This window comes from Gopherus evgoodei, chromosome 3, assembly GCF_007399415.2.
Source record: "Gopherus evgoodei ecotype Sinaloan lineage chromosome 3, rGopEvg1_v1.p, whole genome shotgun sequence".
NCBI lineage: Eukaryota > Metazoa > Chordata > Testudines > Testudinidae > Gopherus > Gopherus evgoodei.
Window position 1 is genome coordinate 174615930 of NC_044324.1, and position 13794 is coordinate 174629723.

Consider the following 13794-nt stretch of genomic DNA (forward strand, 5'->3'; position numbering starts at 1 on the left):
AGTATTTGACAAAATATTGACTAATTGAACACAAGATACTAACCAGCTTCATTTCCTTCTTCCAGTACAGCCTTGTTTTGAAGCTCAGGACCTGCAGCTTCTGTAAAAAATCCACCTTCATCCACCAGGCAATCCTAACACAAGAATATTTTTAGTAATGTCAAAATATCAAGGGCCTATTGTATTCCTATTATTTTACAAGAATCTGAAATTATGAACTAAGATTGCAGTATAATATACCATACATCTGAATCAGGCTGAGATATAAGATGTCACTTTTAATATTCAAAGGTAATTATGATGTAACAACCCTGAAATTTGCCGACATGCCACTGAGCCTGAAATTCTCAGCACAGGATGAACTCCACTGAGTTTGTGAGGATACAACATTCATGTTATTGCACCAAGTCAAAGAGTACTATTCCACTTAATTCTTAACAGATAGACTAACTACAAGCAAAACAGAAGTACACTTAGCCTAACAGAAATAATGCCAAGGAAAAATTCTTAAGTACAAATTAGATCATGTCAGGTTCAGCTTTAAAACACTATATTAATCCTTTCTGCCAGAGCTCCTAAAGCACCCATATATTGCAAATTGATTACACATACAGGGATCACTTCATCCATCACTGAAACAGCCACTTCTGAGGAGGAGGGTGTCAGCCTTTATATAAAGCAGAACACTAGCTCAACAGAGAAGGCAAAAAATACTTTATCCATTTGAAGCTACAGGGGAAGGCAGACGATTTCCCACATTGGAAATTTAGCCCCAGTCTTGCAAGAAGTGAAGTGAGATATTTTTGGCAACAAGCTGCAAAAATCTCACTTTTACGTTTCATCCAAATCAGTCACCTTCCACAGAACAGTACCTCAGAACATTAATCAGTGCTGAACTAATGCTGCTGCATAAGAGTGAACAGCACCACCTAATCAACTATCAATACTACTATAGACAGCATGATCCAGGGGATACCAGACTGTAAAATACAAGACCTGAGTTCTGCCACTAGTTTGCTGCATGAGCAATGGCAAGTCACTTCGCCACTCTTTGTCTCAATTTCCCCTCTGTACAATGTAAAGCACTTTGAGATGTAGTTAAGCAAATACTCATCACCCTCTTCTAGATTTTCCTTGGACAGCTCTCCTCTAATTACTAACTCCTTTATTCACACAAATTCCTTTATTCAAGAGCTGATCAAATTACACTCTGATGATCTCACAGCAAGAAAAAAAAAAGCCAACAGAAATCTAGAATATTACAAAGAGAAGTTTACATATTATAGAACTGTAGTTCATTATTTGGCTGATAAGCTACTTTTTCTTTTAAGCAATTCCCATAAAAGAGGATGAATTTATTTCTTTACTAACACTTTTTACATTTACAGAACATCTTAATAGGTATATCTCCATATATTATATCCCATAAAACTGGAAGGGACCCTGAAAGGTCATTGAGTCCAGCCCCCTGCCTTCACTAGCAGGACCAAGTACTGATTTTACCCCAGATCCCTAGGTGGCTCCCTCAAGGATTTAACTCACAACCCTGGGTTTAGCAGGCCAATGCTCAAACCACTGAGCTATCCCTCTCCCCATTTGCTCCTCCCCAAGAATCTCTCAAAGACCTCAAAGCTCCTTGGAGAGATACTAAAAACAACAATTACCTATATTATGTGGCAAATCGAGGCAGAAAAAGTTGCAATTTGCAACTGATCTCTCTGTATTTATAATTTAACTTCTCCAAAAAGGAGTATTCCATTCCACTGCTACACTACCAAATTTAGGCAACAATTGGCTGAAAAGCAGAACCATTTTTACTACTTATGTTTTTAGAATCCAAGCCTTTGCTCTTCCAAGGGCAATGCTGTTTACAGCAGGTCTCCAAGTTAATCAGTGACATTGAGATGGTTACATACAAGCATCAAAACAATTTTAAATGTCACGCAAAATGTATAAGTTATGCGACATTAACATTTTAGTGGTGTGCTACCAAAAATATACAGATTAAAAAAGAGGAAAAACAAACAAACAAAAGTACCATGGGCAGCTGGTGATGCAAAGCTACACTGTAATCCTCCATACCATGAGCTGGGGCTGTGTGAACTAAACCTGTTCCTTTTGCCATTGTCACATGATTTGCTGGCAGGAAAGGGGATTCTTTGCCAGTAATTGTGGGATGAGCACAAGAACCATTTTCCAAATCAACACCTGAAGCAAAGAGAAACGGGATTGTCAACAATTTATGAGCCCAGCTTGTGTTCTTCAAAATTAGTAACAGAACAAAAAAATTACAATTCATACACAAAAACACATATATCCATACTTTGATACAGTTTTTCCTATCCACCCTCCAGAGTACTGGGCTTCCCTGTCTCCCCATTTGTGCCACTCCTACACCCATCCATCCAGGAAATAATGTTTTTTTCTGAGCCAAGCAATGCTACTCCAGAAGTAGTTGAGCTATATAAGGCACTCCTATCCTACAGGAACGAAGTGCATTCTTATCTCTTGCTGTCCTAGGTCTCAAAGTACCAAAACTTAATATTGAACTCTAGTATCCAGGATGGCAGTATAATATACTGTGATCTAGTGGTTTGAAGACCAGGCTGGAGACGGCAGACCTGAAATCTTTCCCCAGCTTTGCTTCTAACTTCCCATTTGACATATATATATGTGTGTGTGATATATATATATATATATATATATATCACACACACATATATATACACATACACATACACACACACACACACACATAGTACATAGATATACTGTATCTTTAAGAACTTATAAAACAAAGGCTCTCATCTCAAGCACTAGGCAACTAACCATTATAAAGTACAGTGACATTAAATATCCAACATCTTCCCCTAAACCAGGCAATAAAAATAAACCAGAGATCAAATTCAAACAATACTTCAACACCCTCCCAAATGCAAAGCCTTACTGCATCTCTCCCTCCCAACAAGCCTGGATAAACAGATTCAAGACTGAGGTGGACAACTTCAGGTGTTAAAGGTAAACTAATTTGGGCTAATTTCAGACAGCAGAGGAAGGAGGGGAGAAAGAGGTTCCTAAAGTGAGACTTTTGTCATCAGTCCTCCATTTTAGCTCTCATTTCAGTTGCTGCAGGTCATTTGTAAACCATAGTGACTTAAGCCGATAAAGCCAGAGAAGATGACATCTAGGGCCACTTTGTTGATAGCTGAGAATGAGATTATAAAGTCTGGTCAAACCATTCCTCCTGTTGCAGGAATGGATAACGTACATCCCTCAGGAAATGGTCAGGTTCAATTAATTACTGAGAACAGGTCATACAAAAAAATTCCTTACTCCATCAGGAGAGGCGTTCCACCAGCTCTAATCAGAGGCAGTGAGGATAGGTCCATCACATGGGTAAAATTTCCAACTGACAACCACAATCCCAGTTTAAATTCCAAATCACAAATGTGGACAACTGCACAGCCAGCAATCACATAGGATTGTTCAACAGTCCTCACAGTGATGATTATTCTGAGTTAGCTCAGGAATTCGTCAACTACTTGGATGTTAACACCACAGAGCACTATCAGCCTTAACACTTCTAATGCCTCCACAGTGAAGAATTTCAACAGCTCATGTTGCAGTGAAGCAGGCAGTCAGTACACCAATACCAGACCCATGTTAACTTTATTTGGGACTCTCATACAAGATAGACACAGTACATTTGAACCAATTTTGGGTTAGGAATCCACCTGAATTTCAAGACAGATGCAAAACAGCATCATCAAGGTAAACTGTATTCCTAGTCCACTCCTCATGTGCTAATGCTTTGTATTCTGTACATAACTATCTTCCAACTTCTTATTTCCATTTTACAAATGGGATAACTTCTGTAAAGCATTTTGGTTGAAAAGTTACTACCACCACCAAATTTTGATTATTTTTCAGATTATTTTTAGCTAAAATTATTATAAATACGTGTGCAAAGTGTAGCTAATGAAACACGAAGATACTTTACTTTTACATCAACATTCTAACAAATGCCTAGAACATACTACCCTACAAATTAACATTCAGAGCATATTTAAACACTTACCTTTACATGTTGAAATAACTTCAAATTGCGTGTCCAAGATGGCAGCTGTAGATTCAACTCTATTTGCAGCCAGAATGTAACATTCACCAGTATTTGCACATTTTACAATGGAATAGCTACAAGACAAAATGTATTAAATATATTAAATTAGAAAAAAAAAAAAAACCAATATTAGCAAACAAGTTTTAGTACAAAACTTTACATTTTAAATTGTTTGGACATTTGCTCTTTTTAAACCGTTAGAAAATGTGATTTTAACTACAAAAATCCTACAACTGTTTCACACTCAAAGCTCCAAATGATTTCAATAGAATGATGCAAAAGCAGGCCCTAAAGGAGCAATAACTTCAAAGAACTAAAAATAATACAGAATAATTAACTTATTAAAAAGGAGATGGGAAAAAAGTCTGAAACTGAGTTACCTAAAAAATTTAAAATGCCATTAAGTAAACCTAAAATGCTTATTACTTCAGCCCTGCTATTAAGAGCACTGCAACTCTGCTAATAGATATTGATACCAATGGAAGCAGATTTATAAAGTTAAACAAGTTAAATACATACTCTGAATCTGGCATATAACAAATAGCTTGATTGGCAGGAATAGTCCAGGGCTGAGTGGTCCAGATTAGCAAACCAACAGTTGAACATCCAGCTAAAGATGCAAATTAACAAATATGTTATTTGTCATAAAATCCAAAAGATATCAGAGTCTTAACAAGAACTAAGAATTACAAATCATACCTATCACAGAGGCCAATTTAGGAGGCGTTTTCAACAAGGGGAATTTGATATATACAGAACGACTGACATGTTGCTGATTGTATTCAAGTTCAGCTTCAGCCAAGCCTGTACTGGGTGAAGATCAAACATGGGTTAAACCACATTAAAATATAAAGTAGAGAGAGTAATATATTTTCATGTTAGAGATAAAATGGTTAGTTGATTCTTACTTTGCTGAAGGAGACCAAAATACTGGTTTATAGTCCTGATAAATGTAACCCTAAAGGGGAAAAATACAGAGTTAACTGGATTAAAATTACATTGTAACTTCAGTAATTTAAGGACTTTGTTAAATGACACACTAGCATACCTTGTCATACATTTTGTGGAAGATACTCAGTTGTTTTGCCTCATACTTCCTATCAAATGTGCGGTAGCAATTAGCCCAATCTGCCATTATACCCCAGCGAATGAAAGCAGATTTCTGTTTCTCAATTGCCCTTTCTGCAAATTCTTTTGCTAAAAAAGAAGAATAATTTTAAAAAACAATGTACTTTTAAAATCTGCATGATCACTTTAGTTTTAGAAAATGCTAACGGCTTACTTGCTAGAGAAAGCTTAACCTCAGCTGGGAACAAAATAAACTAACTGATTTATATAACAGCAACTTTTGCAAACCTCAAAATGCTTTATTCACAAGTAGTCCCATCAAAGTGAATGGCAGGGTTTGAAAAAGTCAATCACCTATAGGAAGTTTTTTCAGGTAAGCCATTCATTTTAACAGAACGTAAACTTTAATTTCAAAAGGAAAAAAACTCTAACCCTTATGGTTATGAAGGCAACCTTCCAAATGTAAAAAAATGTAAAATGAATGTAAACTGACCAACCACGGTAGTGCCTCTGCTGCTATTCCTTGCTTTGTAAAGCAGCAAGCAGCTGCCTGAAATTAAGACCAGTTGGTTTAAAATGCTGCTATTCAGAACTAGAGCTGGTTAAATTGTAAACTGCGAATAATTTTTCAAATTAAATTTTGATTTTTTTAAATGCATAAGTTTTCACATTCCTCCCCACCCCATTATTTGACAAGCTGTATTCAGAACCCTGAAGGGAGCAGCGATGTGGTCTAGAATCATGAATATCATGCTCCACTCTACTGGGAGAAGTTATGAACTGCAGGGGATGGAGTGGTGGCGGTGGAAGAGGAAGAGATACAAGTAGGGAGAGATAACAACAACAGAATATAGGAGGACTGGGACAGAGAGCTGTTCCCTGGCAGCAATCAGGAAGTTCTGAAAAGGGTAGAAGATCATTCTCTATTCCAGAAGCTACAATGGGATAAAATTTAAAATAGAATGGATACAAATCAAAGATAAAAAATCTGATTTTTTTTCATTTAAATTGAATTTTTTTGATAAAATGATTTTTGAGGAAAAAAATCTAGCCTTTTAATTAAGACACATTATAGCTCGAAGATATCTCATCACAGAATAGGAATTATAAATTCTAATTCTATAATATGAGACAATATTTTCATGTAATGTTTAAGAAAACTTTTGTAAATGAGTTCCAATAGTTCATGGATTAGGGACTCAATTTTATGGGGTTCCACAGGCTTCTGTATAGATTATTTAGGTTAATCTTTCTACCTACCCAAAAAACTCAATGCTCAGTCTAGAAGATATCATCAGAGCTGCTTAGTTTTGCAGGTCTCAAACTGTGGATTGTGTCTCCAGAGGTAACATGCTTGTTAACAGCAAAAATGTTTTTAAATAAATACAGAGGTGAGAAATAACAGACCTCAACTCTATTGTCCCTCTGCAAATTTGTGTACATAGAGTCAATCCCTTACCTTTCTCTAAAAGTACAAAGCTTCAAAAAGTTCAATGAATAGAAGATTGTTGGTGGTGGAATAGATCTGGACAAGGAGAAGTCTGGAGATAAATGTGAGAAGCGAGGAACATATGCTTGTTTTGTTAAAATACTATGTGTTTGCTTCTGAAGAAAAAAATCCAGAATATTTAATATCTTGTTTTAGTTAAATAAAACAATTTAAATATCCGTCTGGTGATGTTCTCTTTCTAATACAGCATGGCAAGAAAATCCTCCAAATATTAATGATTAACCTCTTGAACTGGAGATAGTTCACCTCCCAATGACTTCATAAATATCTGCTTCAGTTACCTTTGCTAAATGAAATAACCAAACAATCATTCGTTTTCTGATATAGCTGTAAAACTAATCTGAAAAGTTTTCAAAATAAATCACGGTTTAAAAATGTATAGTGTGTACCTTCTAAAAATGAAACCTACATCTATCTCTGAGTTGTGAAGAATATGTATTATGGTTATAACAACCAACAAGAATGCACTTTTATGTAGAAAACCATGACTAAATCGAGTCCAATGGGACCAGTCTTATTTAATCTTTTTATTATTGACCTTGCCACAAAAAGTGGGAATGTGCTAATAAAGTTTGCGGATGACATAAAGCTGGGAGGCATTGCTAACACAGAGAAGGACCAGGAAATCATACAGGAAGATCCGGATGACCTTGTAAAGTGTAGTAATAGTAATAGGATGAAATTTAATAGTGAAAAGTGCAAGGTCATGCATTTAGGGAGTAAATTTTAAATTATAAATTGGAGACACATCAGTTGGAAGTAGCAGAGGAGAAGGACCTCGAAGTATTGGTTGATCACAGGATGACTATGAGCCGCCAATGTGATATGGCCATTAAAAAACCTAATGCTGTTTTAGGATGCATCAGGTGAGGTATTTCTAGCAAAGAAAAGGAGGTGTTCATACCGTTATACAAGGCACTGGTGAGACCTCATCTGGAATACTGTGTTCAGTTCTGGTCTCCCATGTTTAAGAAGGATGAATTCAAACTGGAACAGGTACAGAGAAGGGCTACTAAGATGATCTGAGGAATGGAAAACCTATCGTATGAAAGGAGACTGAAAGAGCTTGGCTTGTTTAGCCTAACCAAAAGAAGGTTGAGGGGGGATATGATTGCTCTTTATAAATATATCAGAGGGATAAATATTAGGGAAGGAGAGGAATTATTTAAGCTTAGTACCAATGTGGACACAAGAACAAATGGATATAAACTGGACACTAGGAAGTTTAGACTTGAAATTAGATCAAGGTTTCTAACCATTAGAGAAGTGAAGTTCTGGAACAGCCTTCCAAGGGGAGTAGTGAGGGCAAAAGACATATCTGGCTTCAAGACTAAGCTTGATACGTTTATGGAGGGGATGGTATGATGGGATAGCCTAATTTTGGCAATTAATTTGGCAACTGATCTTTGATTATCAGCAGGTAAGTATGCCCAGTGGTCTGTGATAGAATGTTAGATGGGGTGGGATCTGAGTTACTACAGAGAATTCTTTCCTGGGTGCTGAATGGTGAGTCTTGCCCACATGCTCAGGGTTTAACTGACTGCCATATTTGGAGTCGGGAAGGAATTTTCCTCCAGGGCAGATTGGTCTTCCTCTGCAGCATGGGGCATGGGTCACTTGCTGGAGGATTCTCTGCAGCTTGAGCTCTTCAAACCACGATTTGAGGACTTCAGTAACTCAGACACAGGTTAGGGGTTTGTTGCAGAAGTGGGTGGGTGAGATTCTGTGGCCTGCATTGTGCAAGAGGTCAGACTAGATGATCATAATGGTCCCTTCTAATCTTAAAGTCTATGAGTCTGAGTCTTCCTGACTAGTGATTTAAATCAAATCCACCTGGGTTTAAAATGTATCAAACATCTACTAACCAGAGGCTAATAAGAAAGATGCAGGCTCCAGTATATTCCAGGAATTGTACCCTGGGTGAAAAGTCACTGCATTAATGGTTGGCTGAGGTTCTCAAACGAACACTGCTCCTGAACATCACCTACTGGCCAACCTTTGACATGAACAGTGTTATATAAGGGGTTTTGTGCTCTCCTCAATGGGAATAATCATGAACAAGAGTTGTAGGACTAGGCTCTACACAAAGGCATTATTTTATTCAACCCTAAAATGCAGCTCCATCTGAGTAGGTATATGGTAGCTAACCAAGATGCAAGTCAAGTACATAATAGCACCATACAAAGGCAGAGAAAAGCCATCCGCTTTTCTAATATTCTAAATCCAAAACGATCTCCCCATGTGCCACATTATTTTAAAAGCATTATTTTAAACCACCATTGCTATCAGAATAGCATAATAAAATGGGTTTGAATATTATGCCTTTTTAAAATTTAAATTACAAGCCAATTTAAAATGGAAAAAAATGTCATTGCATTTGTGATGTCAAATCATCTGAATGTTTATCATCCCAAATACACCTAGCAATAACTAACTAAAAAAAGTGATTGGAGAGAGCTGTTAAACTCAAGGCAAGTGAATAATGTATCATGTTTTTCGTAACTGCTTTGCCAGTGCATACAGACTGCAGTTTGCAAAGACAACCTTCTCAAGAGATGTAAAGTTATATCAGTTTAAAGGGCACGTGTACTATAATTGCCAGTCATTCCACTGCATGACAAAACTGTTACCAGTAAACCAACACCACAACACATGATCAGACCACTTTCAACCTAATCCATCAAACTTTCAGAAGGCACCACTTACACAGTTTTCCAATATTATACATGGCATGGGGGTAAAAAACAAATGTGTTTTCACAGATTCCAGCGCCAGAAGGGACCAACCATTATGATCTAGTCTGACCTTCTGTATAGCACAGGCCATAGACTTTCCCCAAAATAATTTCTAGAGGATTTTTTTAGAAAAACATCAAATCTTGATTTAAAAATTGTCAGTGATGGAGACTTCACCGCAATCCTTGGCAAAATGTTCCAATGGTTAATTACTTTCATTGTTAAAAACGTTTCCAATCTGAATTTGTCTAGTTTCAACTTCCAGCAATTGGATCACATCATTCCTGTCTCTGCTAAAAGAGAAAAACCAATTATTAAATATTTGTTTCCCATGCAGATACTGATAGACTTTAATCAAGTTACCCTTTAACCTTTTCCTTGTTAAGCAAAACAGATTGAGCAATTTGCATCCATCACTAGAAGGCTTTTTTCCCTCCTAATGCTTTTAATCACCCTTATGCCTCCTCTCTGAACCCTCTCCAATTTATCAACATTCTTCTTAAATTGTGGGCACCAGTACTGGACAGCAGCAGTCACACCAGTAACAAATACAGAGGTAAAATAATCTCTCTACTCCTAGTGAAGATTCGCCCATTTATGTATCTGTAACTAAGTGGAATAGTTTTGTAATATTTTTATTAAGTCTATGTGTGCCTTGGTTTCCCCAATATACTGCACTGTTACTTAGCGAATGAAATAGGACTGTTTGCTCTCAGGGCAGGCTAAAACATAGGTATGAATGATGCCTAGTTGTCTGTGGCCTTAGGTCCCATATCAGTGGAGCTCTTGAGAAAACAATGGCAGATCCAGACTGGACATGGACACCTAGCAACCAAGGACCCAAAGAGATACAGACTTCCCTGCCTCTTTGCACAGTACAGCGCTGCCTCTCCCCAGCTCAGGAACAAAGGACTGGGGGAAGAGGGGTGGTGTAAAGTGGAAGTTAAATGTTGGCTGGGCGAAGCAGTTATGGGTGCACCTAAGAGTCTGACAAAGGAGACTGGATAGATGGAGAGACAGAGCTTCAATGATGTGGTTTCACTACAGCTTGGCTGGGCTCTCCAGAACAGACTATGCTTTAAGCTTCATTTCTCTATGCTAACCCTAAAAACTTTCTATGCTGCGCTGCATTTGACTAATAAACCCTTCTGTTTTGACAGCACTGTATGAATGGCACTGCAGATGCTTGCAGAGATGTATTGATACACAGGGAATGCACAAGTCTCCTTCAGAAGTCTGCCTCAGTGGGACTCACTGAACAGAGCTCACCTTCTGAAGCAGGAGTGCTGATGGCTCAGAGGTCCAGCCTACGGAGGTGGTGAAGCCATGGGACTTACCCTGGAGAAGGAGTGAGACCCCTTGAGACTCCAGACTCCTAGCAACTATTCCAAAACTGAGGCCACAGAACCAATTCTGTGGATCTATGACAGCTTCCCAGGATCACATTAGATCTTCTGGCCATAGCACCACAATGGGAGCTCATGTGCAGCTGATTATCCACCACAGCCCCAAGTCTTTTCCAGAGTCAATGCTTCCCTGGTAGAGTCCCCCATCCTGTAGGTATAGCCTACACTCTCTGTTCCTAGATGTATACATTTAGCCATATTAAAATGCATATTGTTTTCTTGGTAAACTGGGTGCAAGCAATCTAGATTTCTCTGAATCAGTGACCTGGTCTCTTCATTATTTATCATTTAAATATTTGTGTCATCTGCAAACTTTATCAGTGAGGATTTTATGTTTTCACAGGTCACCCTCCTTGTAAGCTTACACTACATATTTTGCAGATCAAGTATAATCTAATAACCAAGACGTTCCTAACAAATTCCAATGCAGTGAAACTAAAATGAAAACACACAGAAAAACAGCAAAATAATATTCCATTAAAGACTCAAAAACAACTTATAAAATACAATATTGCAAGTCACAAATGTTTGTAGGAAAATTTTGCAAAGGATAGTTTACCTCTCTGTCTAATCTCCATTGGTGAAAGATTTTGAGTTTCTTTGAGTTCCGACAATGCTTTCAATTCAATGGGCAACCCATGACAATCCCAGCCTGGTACATAGTGCACTTTATAACCTCTCATCATATGGAACCGATTAGTGATGTCTTTCAAAATCTAGAAAAACGTTAGGCCAAACGTTATTTTTTATGTAATTGTTACTACCATCCCTACACATCAGCATGATATATCTCATCTGTATGTTACTTACATCTTATTGGTTTTGGTTAACTTTGCAAAACCCAAGCACAATCAGGTGTGCTAAAGATTAAGTTTCAGCCTTCACATTTATGTTTTTTATTGTTCTTTCTAATAGCACAGGCAACCAAATTTTGCACAACTGAAGGCCACGGTTTGCAACTACGCATTGGCTTGCGGGTTTCACCTAGCTATAACATACTTCTGAAGTCACTATGCTCAAAATATACATCTAGAAGTTTGCTGGGCTGAAGTAGAAACTGTGTTTACTTTGACAGAATGAAAATAAGTTTATTATATGAACACCAATGTGGAACTATAAGCACCACACAGAGCCACTTGTCATTTTCACTGTTACTATATATGCTTACCCATTAAACAGAAATGAATGGCCCTATCCTAAAGTAAGGAATATCCTCAATTTCATTTATTTCAGAGTGCACAGCACCTTACAGAAGGCATAAAACACCTTAAATCTACTACTCTTATACTTACCTTATTTAATGCATGACCAACATGAGGGTCTCCATTAGCATACGGTGGCCCATCATGAAGACAAAATTCATTCTTTATGTTCCTTTGTCTTTGCCATGAATATAGCTCTGAAAAACCACATTTCTGTATAAACAATATGAAAACATTTAATTCATTAAAAGTTTGCATTTTAGTAGTTTAAAAAAAGTTTTCATTTTAACATAATTCCAACAGTCAAAAAACTATGACGCAGAACTGCTCCAACTCCTCAAGTGAATTCTTTCCTCTCTGGGGAATTACTTGCCAATCTCCACTACCAAGCTAACAATATTGTCCCTGTTTTCTTACATAAAATAGAACACTTATTTGGCCAGATTTGTTCTTGGTATAACTCCCCTGAAATCAAAATAACATCTGGGAAACATTTGGCTCATGTTTAACATTCATCAAGCTTTATAAACCAAAATCTTCTGTCTTCCTTCACCGCTAATTCAAGATGGACTAAACTGATGAGGAGACAGGTTTGTAAGAAGTTCTTGTAAATGAACGTTTTAAGAATGGAGCATATTAAACTACGGCTTCTCAACCTTTTTTTCCTGAGCCCTCTCCCCCCCGGATACTATTAAAAACTCCACGGCCCACCTGTGCCACAAAGACTGTTTTTTTGCATATAAAAGCCAAAGCCAGCATTAGGGGATAGCAAACAGGGAAATTGCTGGGGCCCCACATCACAGAGAGCCCCACAACACTAAGTTGTTCAAGCTTCGACCCCAGGTGGCAAGTCTCGGGGCCTCAATCATCAGTCCTGCATGGAGGGGTTTTGGCTTTCTGCCTCGGCCCCAGTGAGTCTAATGGCAGCCCTGCTTGGTGGATCTTCTAAAATCTGCTTCCCTCGCCCTGCCCCACAGGGGGCCCTGGGCTGAGAACTACTGCGTTAAACAACTGCAGTTTGACGTCTCCTTGGTTTACCATTTGTTCTGTAAACGTAGAGCTGCACTAGTGAAAAATCAAAAACTCATCTTCTAGCAGGGATATTACTCTGCTCTCCTGTTAATGACAGGTTTTAAAGCGTGCGTTAGATTATATACGGGGGAGGCTCTGTGGCACAGGTCACTCCCGCTCCAGGGCTAAGCCAGACTCATGAGAAACCGCTCGCTGCGAGGAGAGGGAACAGCACGAATTCCCCACGCCACATAGTCCAATGCTGGGGGGCTGCAGGACACGCGGATGGACGGTGCCGAGCAGGGCAGCTCCCCACGAACCCGGCGGGCTCCTGCGCACGGTACCTGCTGTAGCTCCACCTCGGCCTCGGGCTGCAGCCTGCCCGGCAGCTGGGCGGGGAAGCCGCTGCGGGGGAGCAGCACCGTCTCCCGGTACTTGGAGTCCGCACGGCTCTCCGGGCTTGGCTGCCCGCTGTTGGCCCCGGAGGCTGCCGAGCGCGCCCAGCCCCACGGGGCCCCGCGCCTGGCTAACGAGGGCGCCCTCCGCGCCCACAGCATCCTCGCGGCCTCCACGGCTCTCGCCGCGCGCTCCGGCGGCGCTTCCGGCTCGGCTACGGAGAGTGGCAAGGGCGTGACGGGCCGCGGGGAGGGACACGTCGCCTTGAAAGGCGTTTCTCTCTCTCTCTCTCTCTCTCTCCTTCTCCCGGGGAGGGCTGGAATGTTGGGCGCTCCCGAGGCTGCAG

At 39.2% G+C, this 13794-nt stretch overlaps 1 protein-coding gene across 2 annotated transcripts in view; it reads right to left on the reverse strand.

Moving 5' to 3' along the window:
• Positions 1–13624, reverse strand: part of IARS2 (isoleucyl-tRNA synthetase 2, mitochondrial) — a 55082-nt gene extending 41458 nt beyond the window's left edge. The window contains exons 1-10 of one of the 2 annotated variants that reach the window (XM_030557476.1): positions 13397–13624; positions 12132–12254; positions 11399–11555; positions 5169–5317; positions 5029–5078; positions 4820–4929; positions 4640–4730; positions 4079–4194; positions 2039–2208; positions 44–134 (exon numbers count right to left, since the gene is read on the reverse strand). In XM_030557476.1, coding sequence (XP_030413336.1) covers positions 44–134; positions 2039–2208; positions 4079–4194; positions 4640–4730; positions 4820–4929; positions 5029–5078; positions 5169–5317; positions 11399–11555; positions 12132–12254; positions 13397–13609 — 1270 coding nt within the window. In that variant the 5' untranslated portion in view covers positions 13610–13624. Of the gene's footprint in view, positions 1–43; positions 135–2038; positions 2209–4078; positions 4195–4639; positions 4731–4819; positions 4930–5028; positions 5079–5168; positions 5318–11398; positions 11556–12131; positions 12255–13396 lie in introns of those variants that run through there. The other variant, XM_030557477.1, reaches the window with a different exon arrangement.
• Positions 13625–13794: the final 170 nt, after the last annotated feature.